We start from the raw sequence: 16,165 nt of genomic DNA on the forward strand, positions 1-16,165 counted from the left end.
GCTGCCCTCTTTGGGGCAATTCTGATGGGCCAAACATGGTCCAGAGGGACATTTCCATGCTGTGCCTCCACAGCTGAGGAGATGCACTGAGAAGTGCATGACACACGGTCACAAAGCAACCGCCCAGATGAGGCTAAGATAAAGAGCGGGGTCCATGCTCCCTTGAGCCGTGTGATGACCAAACACCCGCAGCAGAGCTCGGGAGAAAAGAGGAGGCTGCAGAGCCCAGTCTCTCATGCAGACAGTTGGCTGATTGAGGCAGAGATCTTGCAGACAGATGAAGGGAAGTGAAAATGCCTGGGTGGGAGTGCAGAGCAGAAGCAGGGGCCGAAGGGTTAAGAGGAGAGAGCTCATTAGTCATCACAAGTGCCTGTTTCAGGCATAAGAAACAGTCCGAGCTAATTAAAGGGAGAGCAGGACAACGCAGCAGAGAAAACAAGGGTGCCTGGCTCGGGCTAGGAGACACGCCTCGGTGCTCAGAGCAAACGGGATGAAGAGGAGCGTTGTTCAGCCTCATCTCCAGGGGGGTGAGATGCACGGTCGTGACCCTGGCTCTTCCACCCGGGGCTCTTCCACTCCCCTCACCTGTGGGGACCGAGTCTAGTCAAGGCCCGTTTCAGAAACAAATGCCAGCAATATTTCTGGCTGCTTTGGGGTAATTACGGTCAGTAGCCGAACTCTGAATGCTGAGCAGGCCAGCTAAGGCACCAAACCCTCAACAGAAATGACACAGAAAGGAAGAAAGCAAAAACTTCCAAAAATGCCTCAGTGATTTGGGCACCCAAGAGACACAGAAGGGGCTGAGACCCAGATTTTTAAGGTTATGTAGCTGTGCAACTCCTATGGACTTCCAGTGAGACCATAGACCCTTTAAAATGTAGGATTCTTCTGAAAACAGGACCTCATATGCCTGTGGTTTTCAACCTTTTTACATTTGTGGACCTCTTAAAAATTTCAAATGGAGATGCAGACCCCTTTGAATCATAAGTGTGAGTATTCCCATACTTTTCACTGATCTTAGTCATCTTCCATGCACCCCTTAGACAGGGGTCCTGTGGACCAGAGGTTGAAAACCAGGCATATACATAAGACACTTTTTTGGCACCGATGAGTTGCAGTCTCCTTGTGGGTGGCTGGAAACCAAAGCTGAGGATACGTATGGGGACGTGTTGGTTGTAGCTGTGTTGATCTAGGGACATAGGCAGACAAAGTTCTTGGGGTAAATGTGATATCTTTCATTAGACCAAGTTGGGAAATTTGTCTTTGCAAGCTTTCGAGCACAAACATGCTTCTTCAGGCATAGGGAGAGAACAGATACATGCTTCTGTTTCAGCCGACGATGGTCCTGATCCCACTGCAGAGAATCTGTCCCCAAGCAGGTACAGCATGTTACATGCTTCAGGGTGAACAGCCCTAGAAACACAAGCGACTGACTACAGATCTGGTGCTGTCATTTCCATGCCCCTCCTTATCCATGGGGCAGCTCCCAGGATCCCAGCTCCCAGGCAGAAAGTGAGAGAGTGATGCTTGGAAAGCTGCAGTCGCTATTTATAACGAATGCTGGCAATGTGCCTTTAAATCTCATGCAACTCATGGCCCTGCTACTCATGTAAAAGTCCCTCCCTGATGCATCTTCCCAAGCAGCACCGGGATGCTGGAGCTGGTGCGTGGCAATATCCCACCATAACAAATGAGTCGGACATCCTCCGTGCCATGCTCAGCTTCAGCAAATCACATCATGCCTGGCCTAAGTGGCTCTCCCTTGATAGTTTGGGCAGTTTAAAAATATAGCAAGTTCCTGGAGGGACTAAAACCCAGGGCATCCCCTTCTGAACCAGCGTGCTCATGCCAACCATACCAGCTCAGGGAGAACGCAGCCAGACCTGACAACCTCCTTACCAACCGCATCATATGACCACAGCACGCTATCATTACTGCAAGAAACCATGCACTTACCATTGTTTCCAGCAGAGTTAGCCTATCATTAGGCTAAGCAATTTGCTGTATTTGCCATGTAATTACACAGCCGAGGCAGTATTTACCCAGTCATTAGAAGGTAATTTCTCTGTAGTTACCAATACGCTGGAGGTTTCAGAATATGGAACATTGCCCCAGGGCTGCTACCTGCCAGCCCAACCTCTGCGAACGAGATACAGATTCTTCTCGGGCTGTTTAATTTAGTCCTGTAACTCCCCCTCCCCATTAGAGGATGAGGATGGAGAAGAGAGAAGAAAGAGATGGGAATGTGAATATCCCAGGGAAGGAGAAAGGCTTGTCTGAAGTCTGAGAGACTCAGGAGATATGAGCTCCGTTTTCAGCTCTGCTAGAGACACCCTGCAGATGCAAATTGCCCCCCATGCCGCTGCACCCAGGATATAAAATGGAAATAAAAGCCACTTCCTTCCATCCCTGTTCATGTCCATTTGGATTATGAGCTCTCTGGAAAAAAGAGAGACTTGTTGTGTGAACAGCACCCAGCGCTATAGGGGTGCAGTCCTGGTTTCAGCCTCTACTGGAATGCAAAGCAACTGAATTCTCCGCTAAATGAAAGGGAGTTGGTGGTAGGTGGGAAAGCCGGGGGATTTGTCATCAAGCCCATGAAGTTAATGCAAGGGACAAGTACTGCCCTGACATCCTGGAGGCTGAAACAAAGGAGATGCACCAGGGACCTCATCCCACCATCCTGCAGGGTGCAGTTGTAAAGGGGGTTGTCCATGCTGATGAAAAAGCCTTTCATATTACCTCTCTGCTCTTTTGGCCATGTACAGGCTGCTTGACCATGATTCCCAGGACAAGGTCTCTGCTGTCTGGAGTAGTCACTTGACTGGAGAGTGAGAAAGAGAAGAAGGTCGGGAGAAGGTCCAGTTCCTGGGGGAGACCAGGTGGGTCCAGTGCCCAGGGTGGTGCATCAAAGGAAGCTCCAGGGTCTGGGGCCTGTCAGAGGGCAAAGGATGGGGCCAAAGGGCCCAAGTCCAAAAAGAGGGAAGTATGTCAGTAGGGATAGAGAGCACATGAGGTCTAGAGGCCAGGAGGAGTGAGAGCTGGGGCTGGGAACGCATCCCATGAAAGGTATATGTCAGCAGATCACCCGCAAGGCTTGGGAGTGGGAATTGAGGAGGATGGAGCCCACAAAACTAGCCCTTAAGGCAATGGTTATGAGCACCTGTGGTCCTAAGAGTAAGACTAGGCTTAGAAAGCCCTGGGCAGCCTCCCTTTTATTAGAAATGAATAACATCAAGGCATGGCAAGCGAGTAAAGGGGAGATGGCCCCAAGGCAAACCGGGTTGACAAGGGCTGAGTATCAGGGGCATCACAACCACTCCAAGGATGGGCATTTGCTACTCTGGGTCAGTATCTGTCCCCCTGGCCCACAGGAGCTCACCAAAACTGCCCCAGGGCCCAGCCCCACATTGTCACCACCTGGGCCCAGCCGTAGGGACTGGCTTGGGACCCACGTGAGCAGGGAATGCTTGGCTGGGTGGATGGGATGGGGCTGTGGGTGGGCGGGCAGGGGGTGGCATGCAGGAGGGAGCTGGGGTGGGCAGGGCCAGGACTGAGATCGTGATATGGTGCCCATCACAGGGACGTGCAGGCATCAGATCATGACTCTGCTCCAGGCTCTGGCCCCATGCCATCATCATCCCATGATCTTGCCCTCACCTGCCTGTCCCAGTCCTGGATGCTGCTTCCTGCCTGTCCATGACCCAATCCCTGCCAAGCACACCTTGGCCATGGGGTCCCAGGCTGGTTTCCATGGAGACCCCATCTTCCCACTCCATTGGGCAGCCCCCGCAGTGGGTGCAGGGTGGACGGGTCAAGGTGCCTGGCTAGTAGGGCCAGGTCTGATGGCAATGGTAGAGACTGGCAGGGAACAGCTGGAAGGAGCCACTGCTGCAGGGGCTGCCAAAAAGCAAGTCTGACCACTGCACTGCTTCATGCCTGGGGGCAGTGGGATCAGCCTGGTCTGTCCCCCTGCACCTTGGCCAAGGGAACTGCCATGGCCCCAATAATAGCTTATTCTCCCCCTCATTAAAGGTCCTTCCCCTTATGCAGGAAGTGAGAGATGGGAAGAAAATAAATTGCCTCAGCCAAGCAAGCCATTCTAGTATCTACCAGGAAGACGATAGGAAGATGGACTATCCGGGAACCATTCCCTTGAGTTCCTAGCAGCTGCATTCAGTCATACCAGGTCTGAATCTGGCATAACATCTTTCTTTCCCATTCTTGGGCGGAAACAGAAGTCCCCAGGTCTCTGAGCAAGCACCCATGGATAACCTGCAAAGTCTTAGCAAATAAATCTTCTCTCCCTAGGAGAGGGCTTTACACTTGGTGCTCTGCAGGAGCTGTTGCTGAGCGTGCAATAGTTGCCAGGGCTCCTACGTATCTCCAACCCCACGAGGGCCTCCTCCTGCACTTTGGAAATAGCTATGAGAGGCCTCAGAAAGGTCAGAAGCAGCATTAAATGCGATTCTGGTCTCTGCTAAAACCAGAGGTCTTTGCCGCCTGCAAAGATGCCTAAGTATAGACTCAAGCAACTTGTGAGCCTGAGGAGCTGTCATTTGCCAACTGCTGGGAACTCCTTAACTAGAAAACGGCAGCAGCAGCAGTGAGGCAATGGCCAAGTTCCAGCAGAGAAAAAGCATCAAACCTTATCGTTTCTTGCAAAGAAATTGCTAACAGAGACCTCTACAAGCAAGACCAACAACAATCCACTTCCCCATGCCTGACACGCCTCTTTACAGAATTGAACGGTTTCATTCACATTCACATGGTCTCTCTCCTTTTGTAGTTCGATGCTAAAATAATAATGACACCAAGCTCTTATCTGGCACGTTTAATCAGCACATTGCAAAGCTCTTTGTGAAGGAGGTCAGCATCATTCTTTGCCTTTTGCAGATGGGGAAAATGAGAAAAAGGGAGGTGAATTGAGCTGGCCAGTAGCACAAGCTGGAAGATAACTCGGGTCTCTTGACATGCAATCCAGTGCTCTACCCTCTAGACTAGGTCACATATTTAACAAGACACCCTTGTACAGCACTGGCCATCACTGCGGTTCATAGTGCATTAACAAATGGGTCCTCAAGGTTAAGAAACTCTACACAGCCCCTTATATCACTCAGTTGGAAGATGCTGGTGATTTTTTTACCATGCGTACAACTCTTCTGCCCATAGTTTCCCTTTCAGTAAGAAGTCTGGCAGCTGGGTGACTTTTCTAAACACTCCTTTCCAAAAGCAAAATGCTAAGGTTGTATTTAGGATGTGAACTTCCCATGCATGGTAACAGTGCCCTGGTGGACTCGACCAGAAGCAGCTGTGCGGGACTGCAGCTGGGCTAATTAGCAGCACTGAGTGATTTGTGCCATCCAGCCCACCCTTTCCCTCAATGGTTAGATCACATGGAGTACCATGTAGGCACATCTGCGCTGCTTGCAAGAGGCAGCCAATGCGGGACACCACAGGAGGCTGGAAAATGCTGCTGTCAGGCCAGGTAAGTCGGCTGTATAGACGTGGCCTAGAAGAGCTTCATGCTACATCAATATACTGCACCTCTCCCATTATCATTTCTTTTCTACCAGCCTTTGACCAAAGCAGCCCAGGCCTCATTGCGACTACTCACTCAGTCAGAAGCCAAAAGCTGTCCACGGTTTCTCCTGCATTCTCAATGACGTGGGTGTTGATGTCTTCTATGGCTTGGTCAAATGCTCCTGGCTACAAAGAGGGGGAGAATCGTCAGATAAAAATGGTAATCAGGAATCCCAGGTGATGCTTCCTTTATATGCAGTAAATCATCCAACTGATGCCAAATGCATACAGGTGGCTCCTTCAAATAAAACCCAATTAACACCTGCAGGCACCACATCCCACACCCCAGCGCTAAAGGACCTATTCTTAACGTGGCTTCTAAGCAGGTTTTGTTTGAAGCCAAAACGACTCATCCCATCTCTACTTGCCTTTGTTACACAGAAATATTCCCATGACAGGGCTCATGGTATGTACGTGCCAATAAATGAATCGGGCTACCCTGGCTGTCCAGGTTCACCATGAGGTGACAGGGATGCCTATCCTGAGCAAATGGAGCATCATTCAAACAAGGATATTTTGGCTCCAACTAAAATAAATGCTAACGAAGCAGCCACACAGCTCCCCTGCTCTTATGGGGAGACTCCAAGATGGCACCTGAGATGGGGGACGTCAGATGGTTCACTAAAACGGCCTCCCAATTATTTAGATAATTATGGCACCATTGCAGTTGATTCTTCTGTGTGTGTGTGTGTGCATGTGTGTGTGCAAGTGTAAATGCCTTTCCAATTATTTAGATAATCATGACACCATTGCAGTCGATTCCTCTGTGTGCGTGTGTGTGTGTGTGTGTAAATGGTTTTCCACTTAGTTACATAATTGCAGTACCATTGCAGTTGATTCCTGTGTTTCTGTGTGTAAATGGCCTCCCAATTATTTAGATAATTGTGACACTATTGCACTTGATTCCTCTGTGTGTGTGTGTGTGTGTGTGTGTGTGTGTAAATGCCCTCCCAATTACTTAGACAATCGCGGCATCATTGCAGCTGATTCGTGTGTGCACGTGGGTAAATGCCCTCCCAATTATTTAGATAATCGTGGCACTGTTGCAGTTGATACCTATGTGTGTGTGTGTGTGTGTGTGTGTGTGTGTGTGTGTGTGTGTGTGTGTGTGTGTGTGTGTGTGTGTGTCTCTGTAAGGCAAGCTCTATGTTATAGCGCCTCTGTGTGTGTGTGTGTGTGTGTGTGTGTGTGTGTGTGTGTGTGTGTGTAATTCTGCTGGCATCAGCAAGATCCAAATCTGGTTGATATGACTTGGGCTTGTACGTAGTGTTTTTTAGAGAGGCCCACCAAAAAAATCCCAAAGCACCTCCCCCCAAAATGAAAAAGACCTGTTGTTTCAGGTACTTTTACAGCTCCCCAAAAATCACAGGAGTTCAACCTTTTTCTATTCTATAAATGGCGTGGAACTGCCATTCCTATAGAGCATCGCCGCTTGACCAAAAACCAGCCGTGGGCCACTTAAAACATCCTGAGCTTCATCCCACCTGACCTCCACGTCACATTTGCAGCGAGGTGCAGGACCAGGAGTTCCACAGAAATTCGGCTTTCCTAACGGCTGCGTGCACAGCTCTGGCTTTATAATCCCAAATCAGCTCAGCTCCAAAGAGACGCCGTTGCTTTACACAGGGGAGCACAGAGGAGTCCGACTGGCAAAGACTTTCCACCGTTGTGTGATAAGGCAAAGCATAATCCAGCAAGGTGCTCAGTGCCCTCACCTGTCTTAGCAAGCTTTCCAGGAGTCAATGCTGAAACCCAGTGAAATCAATAGGAATCTTGCCACTAATTTCCATGAAGCCTGGACCACCTCCTCAATTAGGAAAGGATAATATAGCCTTAGCACTAGGGAGGCTTTGGCCATCTACATCCAGCCACAGAAATACATGCGAGCTCAGGATGGCAGCACAAACTTGCTCTAGGCACCCCTTGATTCCTGGCTAAGGAGATGCTCACATGGGCAGTGTGATATTGGAGCTAGACCCCCATGGGGATATCTGATAGCCTGCAGCAAACCGCGTGTTGGCAAGATCTGAACCGATGTCTTAAGAGTCAAACGCATCTCACCGTATAACAGGGTGTTTACAGCCTGCTTATTAGAGTCCTGCTGCCTGCAAGAGAGCGCAAGCTAAAAAAAGGCGACAAGGAGCTGTTAATTAAATAGTAACCGATCATATAGACTTAGCTTTGTTCATCTGCATGTCATTTATGCTCTCAAGTTTCAATTTAGACATAATTTTCTCGCCTCCCCTTGCCCCAGCCTTTTGGCTTTGGAAAGTATCTGAAGGCAGCTCGTGGAAAGTATCTGAAGGCAGCATAAAAATACCTTCTCAGTGGAGATGAAGCATTGTTCCTTTTGTAAGGCACTGCTTTGGATCGGCAACGATCCTATTCATAACAGACCCCAAGTTGTCAGCCCGGGTGCTATTTTCTTCTTCCAGGAAAGCACGCTGCCCCAGTTTTAGATAAGAGCACAAATTAAAGGCCTCTGTCGAGATGCAGAGCAACTTTAGCTACCACTGAAACCAAAGAAACTCAAATTGCTCAACATCTCCAGGAGAACCGGGCTTATACAGCCAGTGAGCTCAAACAGCTGGGAGGCACCAGCCAGGTCAATATATTTCACAGGAAAATTGTGCAGTCCTATTTTGTAGCAACTGGCACTGGGGGAAAGGGGTTTTCTGCATTGCTGCATGCTAGCTTACAGACATTTCTCCTGAACCTTAACGGAGTCCTAAATTCGGGGCAAACTAACTACAGTAATTTAGGCAGAGATCTACTTTGGGCACTCCAATCACCCATGCCTCGCAGAAGAAACAGTTGCAGCAAAGCAAGCCTTGACTAACCAAGCCCTCGTTTATCCCCGCTGTAAGCAGGAACTAACTACACCAGTAAAAAAATGTTGCAAGGAGCCTGGCCATTGATTAGTGGAATTTAGGGAAATTCCCAGATTAGACAGATCCCTTTTTAAGACCCTTCTCAGTTATCCACGTGGATTTTGCATGGAGGGCTGCTTTCTAGCATGTCCTCCCCTTCCAAGTGACAGGACATACTAGCATTGCTGGATCTTTTAGCAGCACCCTCCATACAAAGACCTCAAAGTGATCTACAAATAATAAGTTGATCTCATAATGCTCCTGTTGAGGAGGAGACACGTTCTCCACTCTTCAGGGGTAGAGAGCTTGACGGGCCTGGTATTAAGCACATGCAGGTTTGGGCTATATTTCATAGACATTTCATAGACATTCGGGCTGGAAGGGACCTCGGAAGATCATCGAGTCCAGCCCCCTGCCCCAGGGGTAGGAAGTCAGCTGGGATCATAGGATCCCAGCCAGATAAACATCCAAATGTGTCTTGAAGGCGTTCAAAGTGGGTGCTTGAATTACCTCCGGCGGCAGGATATTCCAGACCTTGGGGGCTCGGACAGTGAAGAAGTTCTTCCTTATGTCCAGTCCGAATCGATCACAGTGGAGTTTGTGACCGTTCGACCTCGTCATCCCTTGGGGCGCTCTGGTGAACAAACCTTCCCCCAGATGCTGGTGGTCACCCCTGATAAACTTGTAGGTGGCCATCAGATCACCCCTGAGCCTGCGCTTTTCCAGGCTAAAGAGCCCCAGGGCTCTCAGCCTCTCGTCGTGAGGTCTGTTGTCCTGACCTCTGATCATGCGCGTGGCTCTTCTCTGCACTCTCTCAAGCTTCTCCACATCCTTTTTGAATTGTGGAGCCCAAAACTGGACGCAGTACTCCAGCTGCGGCCTCACCAAGGCCGAGTACAGGGGGAGAATGACGTCCCGGGATTTGCTTGAGAAGCATCTATGGATGCAAGCCAGCGTTTTGTTCGCTTTACTAGCCGCAGCATCGCACTGCAGGCTCATGTTCATCTTGTGGTCAGTCATGACCCCCAAGTCCCTTTCATCTGTAGTGCTAGCCAACATAGCACTGCCGAGCCTATAAGCATCCTGCATCCTCCTCTCACTCCCTCTTCATCTGAACCCACATTGGTGAGGTTTTTCCTCCCAAGGTGGAGAACCTTGCATTTTTCGGTGTTGAACACCATCAGGTTCTCATCCGCCCATTTCCTGAGCCTGTCAAGATCTGCCTGGATCACCCTCCTGTCCTCAGGTGTGGACGCTTTACCCCAGAGTTTGGTATCATTGGCGAACTTGGCCAGTCCGCTTCTGACACCAATGTCCACATCATTGATGAAGATGTTAAACAGTATAGGCCCTGGACAGAGCCTTGAGGGGACCCCACTGCTGACCGCGCACCAAGATGATTGGCTTCCATCAACCACCACCCTCTGGGTCCAACCACAGAGCCAATTCCCCAGCCAGCGGATCGTGGTGAGGCCGAGGCCACATTTAGCCAGTTTTGCCAAGAGGTGATCATGGGATACCAGATCGAAGGCTTTTTTAAAGTCAAGACATACAACATCAATCTCTTCCCCCTCGTCCAGGTGATAGGCCACTTGGTCATAAAAGGAAACGAGATTGGTCAAGCAAGACCTACTGCAACAAACCCGTGCTGGGTATCCCTCGGGATGTTGGCATTGACCAGTCTATTAAGGATGGCCTCTTTAATAATCTTTTCCAAGACCTTCCCCAGGATAGAGGTCAGGCTGATGGGCCTGTAGTTTGCTGGATCTACTTTCCTCCCCCTACTTTCCTCCTCCTAATTCATAATATGAATTACCATATCCAAGGGTGCTAGTGAGCATCGCCTGTTACTGCTAGCAGGCCTATATGTGGAAATCATGCATGCCTGGAGGAGACCAAGCTCATGGTCTTGTGTTTGTCCACTAAACCTAACTCACAAGAGACTGATTCAAATTGTAGAGGCTTATGGGCAGATCATCCAGGATTGTCTTTTAAAGCATTTGGAAATCCCACTTGTGCAAACTCAATTGCAGCACAAGAAAGGGCAAAAAACGTGGCGTGTACAAAGGCTGGTAATAAATGGGACACAGATACTTCAGAGTCACTTGTCTTTATTCTAGGGTAGGAGTGGACTGGACACACAACATGAAGCCTTACATGGCATCCCACTCCAGAGAAGTTATTCTTTGGAAAGAAAGGAGTTACTATACACCAGGGGTGCTCACAGCCCCCAGCCCATGGCCCAGATCTACGGGGATCCCCCATGGGCAATGGCTCTGTGTGCTAGATTGGGCACACAGGGTGGCACAGGACCTAATCCTGGTACACAGGGGCTGGGCAGGAGTGGTGTGGGGTCCCTGGAGCCCAATCCCAGTTGGGCAGGGGCAGCACAGAGTCCCAGGAGCTGATCCTGGCTCCATTCACGTGATTTCTTGGGGAAAAATGTGAGCACCACTGCTATACACCCAGACAAATTAGCAACACCGTACTGGTCCTGTGTGTGCTCCAGACAAGTTTCATTGTAGGGTGATGGCTAGTTCAAAGCAAACCGACTCTCCCACCACGTAATGACTGGGCTGTATAGTAGTGCACCCAGCAGACAACTATCTCAGGAGAACTGCTCATGTGTCTTGCTTCTTACTGTGGAATAAACTAGTTACAGAGTAAAATCCAGGGTAAATGGTTCCAGTAATTGTGTCATGTGCTCACATCTGTGTCATCAACCCAGACCCAAAGCCATCCTTAGTGCAGAATTGCAAGCAAAGGAAGTGACCTGGTGCCAGGGGTTACCTACCCTTGTCACAAAAAATTTCCTCGCAATGACCTGCTTGACATGAGGCCTTGGGTAAGAAGCAGATGTGGCAGATGCAGAGGGGTCCCTCGCGTCGGTAGCCAACCTGGGTTCAGGAACGTCCCCACCATGCTTCTCTTCCAGCTCTTCTGTCTCGAACTCCTGGTTGTTTTCCTCCTCCAACATGTCAACTGCCTGAAAAAAAAATCCCCAAGCAAAACAGACTTTTGAAAAGTCACCAAAATGTTTGATGGGATCCTTTAGATGAATGCTAAATGAAACGCAAGTGGATCCAGGCATTCAAGCTTGGCAAAAACAAATGCATGCTTAAACCCACTATTGTTCTCTGTGCTTTTGGCCTTCCAAACACCATTCCGCTCTGCTTGTTAATGGCACAGACATGATCGGACATGATAGTATTGCTGGACCCTTTAGCAGCACCCTCCAGGCAAAGATCTCAAAGTGCTCTACAAATAATAGCTCGGTCTGACAAAGTTCCCTTTGAGAAGGAGATACGTTCCCCCCTCTATAAAGTGGAGAGCTTGACTAACCTGGTCAGCATTTCCCAGGAGTCCTATAAAAGCATTGGAGAACGGGAGTGGAAGTTCCTCAGTCTCGGTCCTGTGCACCTAGGTCCACTATACATACACCTTCCTTCCTCTCCAGACACACCTGCAAGCACTATCCAAGCCTTCTGCAGTCCTTGGGGGTTATCACTTGGGACCTGGTCCCAAAGCAATTTGAGGAAGACCTGCTCGACAGAACCAAGTCTTGATGGTGAAGTTCAGCAGAAAGGCAATCGCAGCTTTCTCCCACATGCCTGATTCTTGAGTTATACGAAGCCCAGGAACTTCTCCTGGGGGAACTCACATGCTGAAATCAACCAGTCCAAGAAAGGATAAAGGGTAAAGTTGGAAGCAAGTAATGATAACAGCAGTAGCAGCAGATAATGATGCAGCTCAGGATACACAGCTGAAGTCTTTCAGGGGGTTGGTTTATGGCTGAATAGAGAGGGCTGGCCAAAAAGTGTGCTGGCTCTTCATCATTTCATAGTTTGTAGGGTTGGACGGGACCTGAGCAGATCATCAAGTCCGACCCCCTGCCATGGCAGGAAAAAGTACTGGGGTCAAATGACCCTGGCCAGATGTACATCCAGCCTCCTCTTAAAGACCCCCAGGGTAGGAGCCAGCACCACTTCTCTTGGAAGTTGGTTCCAGATCTTAGCCGCCCTGACAGTGAAGTAGCACCTCCTGATATCTAGTCTGCATCTACCCTCTGCCAGCTTGTATCCGGTATTTCTTGTCACTCCTGGGAGTGCTCGGGGGAACAGGGACTCCCCCAATGCCTGCTGGTCCCCTCAACCCGTTTGTAAATGGCCACTAGATCCCCCCTCAGCCTTCTCTTGTGGAGGTTGAACAGGTCCAGGTCCCGTCGCCTCTCCTCGTAGGGCCTGCCCTGCTGCCCCCTGACCATGCGGGTGGCCTCCTCTGGACCCGCTCCATGCTGTCCACATCCCTCCTGAAGTGCGGTGCCCAGAACTGGACGCAGTACTCCAACTGCGGCCTGACCAGTCGCATAGAGGGGGAGGATCACCTCCTTGGCCCTGCTCAAGATGCATCTGTGGATGCATGACAAGGTGCGGTTGGCCTTCCTGACCGCGTCCCCACACTGCCGGCCCATGTTCATTTTGGCATCAATAATGACTCCAAGATCCTTTTCTGCCTCTGCACTGACGAGAAGGGAGTTCCCCTGCCTGTAGGTCTGCTGCTGGGTCTTCCTCCCCAGGTGCAGCACCTTGCACTTGTCAGTGTTGAAACCCCTCCTGTTCTCATCCGCCCACCCCTGTAACCTGTATAGGTCCGATTGCAGCCTATTCCTCCCTTCTAGCATGCCCACTTCCCCCCACATCTTAACGTCATCAGCAAATTTGAACAGGGTGCTTTTTACCCCTTGTCCAAGTCACTGATGAAGATGTTGAACAGTGCGGGCCCGAGGACCGAGCCCTGGGGACCCCCACTGCCCACATCCCTCCAGGTCGAAAATGACCCGTCCACCACCACTCTCTGGGTGCGGCCCTCCAGCCAGTTAGTGACCCATCTGACCGTGTAGGTGTCGACACCACAGTTGCCTAATTTCTTTATGAGAACGGGGTGAGAGACGGTGTCGAAGGCCTTCCTGAAGTCCAGAAAGACTATGTCCACCGCGACACCTGTGTCTAAGGATGTTGTGACCTGGTCATAGAAGGCCACCAGGTTGGTCTGACAGGACCTGCCTCGAATGAACCCGTGTTGGTTGCCCCTAAGCATAGTCTGCCTCACTTGCCCCTCGGGGACACGAGCCAGAATAACTTTTTCAAAAAGCTTCCCCAGGATTGAGGTAAGACTAACTGGCCTGTAGTTTCCTGGGTCCTCCTTCCTCCCTTTTTGAAAATGAGAACCACATTGGCCCTTTTCCAGTCCTCTGGCACCTCGCCAGAGCACCACGAGTGCTCGTAAAGCCGTGCCAGGGGTCCCGCAATGACCTCTGCTGGACTACACAATAAAGCTTGTCCTTCTCTTTTGGGCTTCAGAACAAGACTGGATGCTCTTCTGGTGGAGATGCTTTAGCCGGACGCAAGCTGCCCAGTGAAACACAGAGGTAACAGGGTGGAGTCCTCTGCCCTGTGTTACTCAGGAGGTGAAACCAGATGGTCCCATGGTCCCGCTCGGCTTTAAAAATCTAACAGTCCTTGTGCAGCCCAAAAGGCTAATCCCTGGATCCTGAGCACCTGGTTTGTCCTTGGCTTTCTGTTAACCCTTGCTCTGCCTCTGAGGTCCCCTCTCCATACAAGGACGTTCCTGACTTCCCGATCAGGCTGCAGCTCACGCCCCGTGTACAAACAAAGCACTCCCTGGTGCCGAGGGAACAGAGCAGTGTCCCAGGCTCCCCTGTGCATGCTAACCCACACCGAGGGATAGCCAGGTATGCTAACTCAGCTGGGTTAACCTCAGGGAGGGAATGGGCGAGAGCAGCAGTGGCACTAAACTCCATTTCTTCAGCACCAGGTTTACCCCTAATGGATTTAATTCAAGCCGCTCATCTGAACCCACATTGGTGAGTCCCCATCACTACCTGAACCCAAGTTGGCCAGGTAGGGACATGTTTTGCAGTGCATGCATCCCCGCAGATAGAGCAAGCAGGATTCTCTCTCCCTGCCACGTCCTGCTGCTTCAATGGCTTATTGTGGCTATGCTGCGAATCCCTTGGCGTGAAAGATCGGGAAGAAATAGTCCCTACACCACTCAGTCCCTAAGCTGCCAAGCCAAGGGCAGTGGGGAAGGGGTGCATGTGGGGCAGGGATCCCCAGCTGGCAGACTTGTAGCCAACACTGCTCTGGACCTATACCAGGAGCAGATCCAGCCCTTTCAGCCAGAGGATCAGGGAGCTAGTTGGCAGAGTCCTGTGTTGCACATCAACTTAAATAGCTGGAGAACAATTTTTAAGCAAGCTTTCGGGTTCAAACCAAAAGCTTGCTTAAAAATTGATCTCCAGCTATTTAAGTTGGTCTAATAAAAGATATCATATTCACCCAAAGGACCTGGTCTGCCCATGTCCTTAGACCAACACGGCTACAACCAACACCCCCCTGTTGCACATCATGCGTTTGTATTTCAAACTGCCTGGGGACCCCAGTACCAAGATGAGGCCTCTGAAATGGCGATAAGCTAAACAAAGGCAGACGGCGGGAGTGTTGCTGGGTTCACTACAGAACCTGGGCTTCTCTTACAGTGGGTTGCAATGCCCACATTACAGATACTGTTGATTTTCTAATAGACTGGCAACACCTCAATGCGGTAGGCAGTGCAATGCCTCCCTACAGACCACCTCTGCCCCAGGTGGGACCCCCCAATCCCTGTTTTCCGGCCTGTGATGCAAATTCACAGAAGAGGAGCATCCCCCACCAGAGTCGTGTCCTAATACAGATCATCTCAGGCCACGAGAGACTTCTCTTGCAGTTGGAGCAAGCACAGAGCCCTATCCTTGCTGCTCTAGCTATTAACACACACGGATGATGCTGTCTCTGTCGCGGCTCCTGTGCCATCTGCACCCTTTCCTTGTGTTCGCTTCAAAGGAGGCCCAGTGCTTCGTGCACTCTTTGCACAAAATCCCGGGGAACTTCTAACCTCGACATTAAACAAAACAAAGTCCTTTGAATAGTTTGCAATTAACCCGAGGTCGACACAAACATCTTCCTTTCAGCCTTTCCGGCTAGCTGACCCGCCCACGTTCTTCTCCGTTCCCTAGCCGGCTGGCCTTCTGCATTGTCAGAGAACTGAGCAGCCCCTTTCCTGGAAAGTGCTTTGTATTGAAATCACAGAGACCTTTACTGCTAAGGTCAGCTACACAGAGCTGCGCTGAATTGTGCAATTTAGCCGTAAGGATCAGGGAACACCAGCTCCAGCACAGATCAAAGGAAGATATCAAAGAGGAGACAGTGCAGCCGGTCTCTCCGAGGCAGCTGTGCCCTGCTACAAGCAAAGTGGGGCGGCTAATGATGCTGGAAACCTGGACTACATTTTGATCTCAGTGCAATTTAAAATAAAACCACTGCCATCCTGCCAGTGGGCTTCCAACCCCAAGGATATTAGTCGCAAGAGCAAGTGCGGTGTGAAACCAAAGCCAAGGAGGTTGTAATGAGCTGCACAAGACCGTCATGCTTGGAGGCGGCATTGCTGGAAAGGTGCCCTAATCACTAGGTGTTGGTGTAAGGGGTGTGAGGGCCTTCCTCACTTCTCTTCCTCCATCTCACTGCTGACAGGTATGTGCACGGGGCAATTTTATTTGGTCACAGCGGGACAAAATCCCTAACGATGCTGACGGGCCATAACCTGCGGTGGTCGCAGCTATGTGCATGCCACCTAGGGCAAACTGCAAAGGCACC

General features: G+C 50.4%; 1 protein-coding gene across 1 annotated transcript in view; it reads right to left on the minus strand.

Moving 5' to 3' along the window:
* Positions 1–11,430, minus strand: part of TPRG1 (tumor protein p63 regulated 1) — a 53,074-nt gene extending 41,644 nt beyond the window's left edge. The window contains exons 1-2 of the mRNA XM_006022442.1: positions 11,248–11,430; positions 5,618–5,709 (exon numbers count right to left, since the gene is read on the minus strand). Of these exons, the coding sequence (XP_006022504.1) occupies positions 5,618–5,709; positions 11,248–11,430 (275 nt within the window). The remainder of the gene's footprint in view (positions 1–5,617; positions 5,710–11,247) is intronic.
* Positions 11,431–16,165: the final 4,735 nt, after the last annotated feature.

Source organism: Alligator sinensis, unplaced genomic scaffold, assembly GCF_000455745.1.
Source record: "Alligator sinensis unplaced genomic scaffold, ASM45574v1 scaffold301_1, whole genome shotgun sequence".
NCBI lineage: Eukaryota > Metazoa > Chordata > Crocodylia > Alligatoridae > Alligator > Alligator sinensis.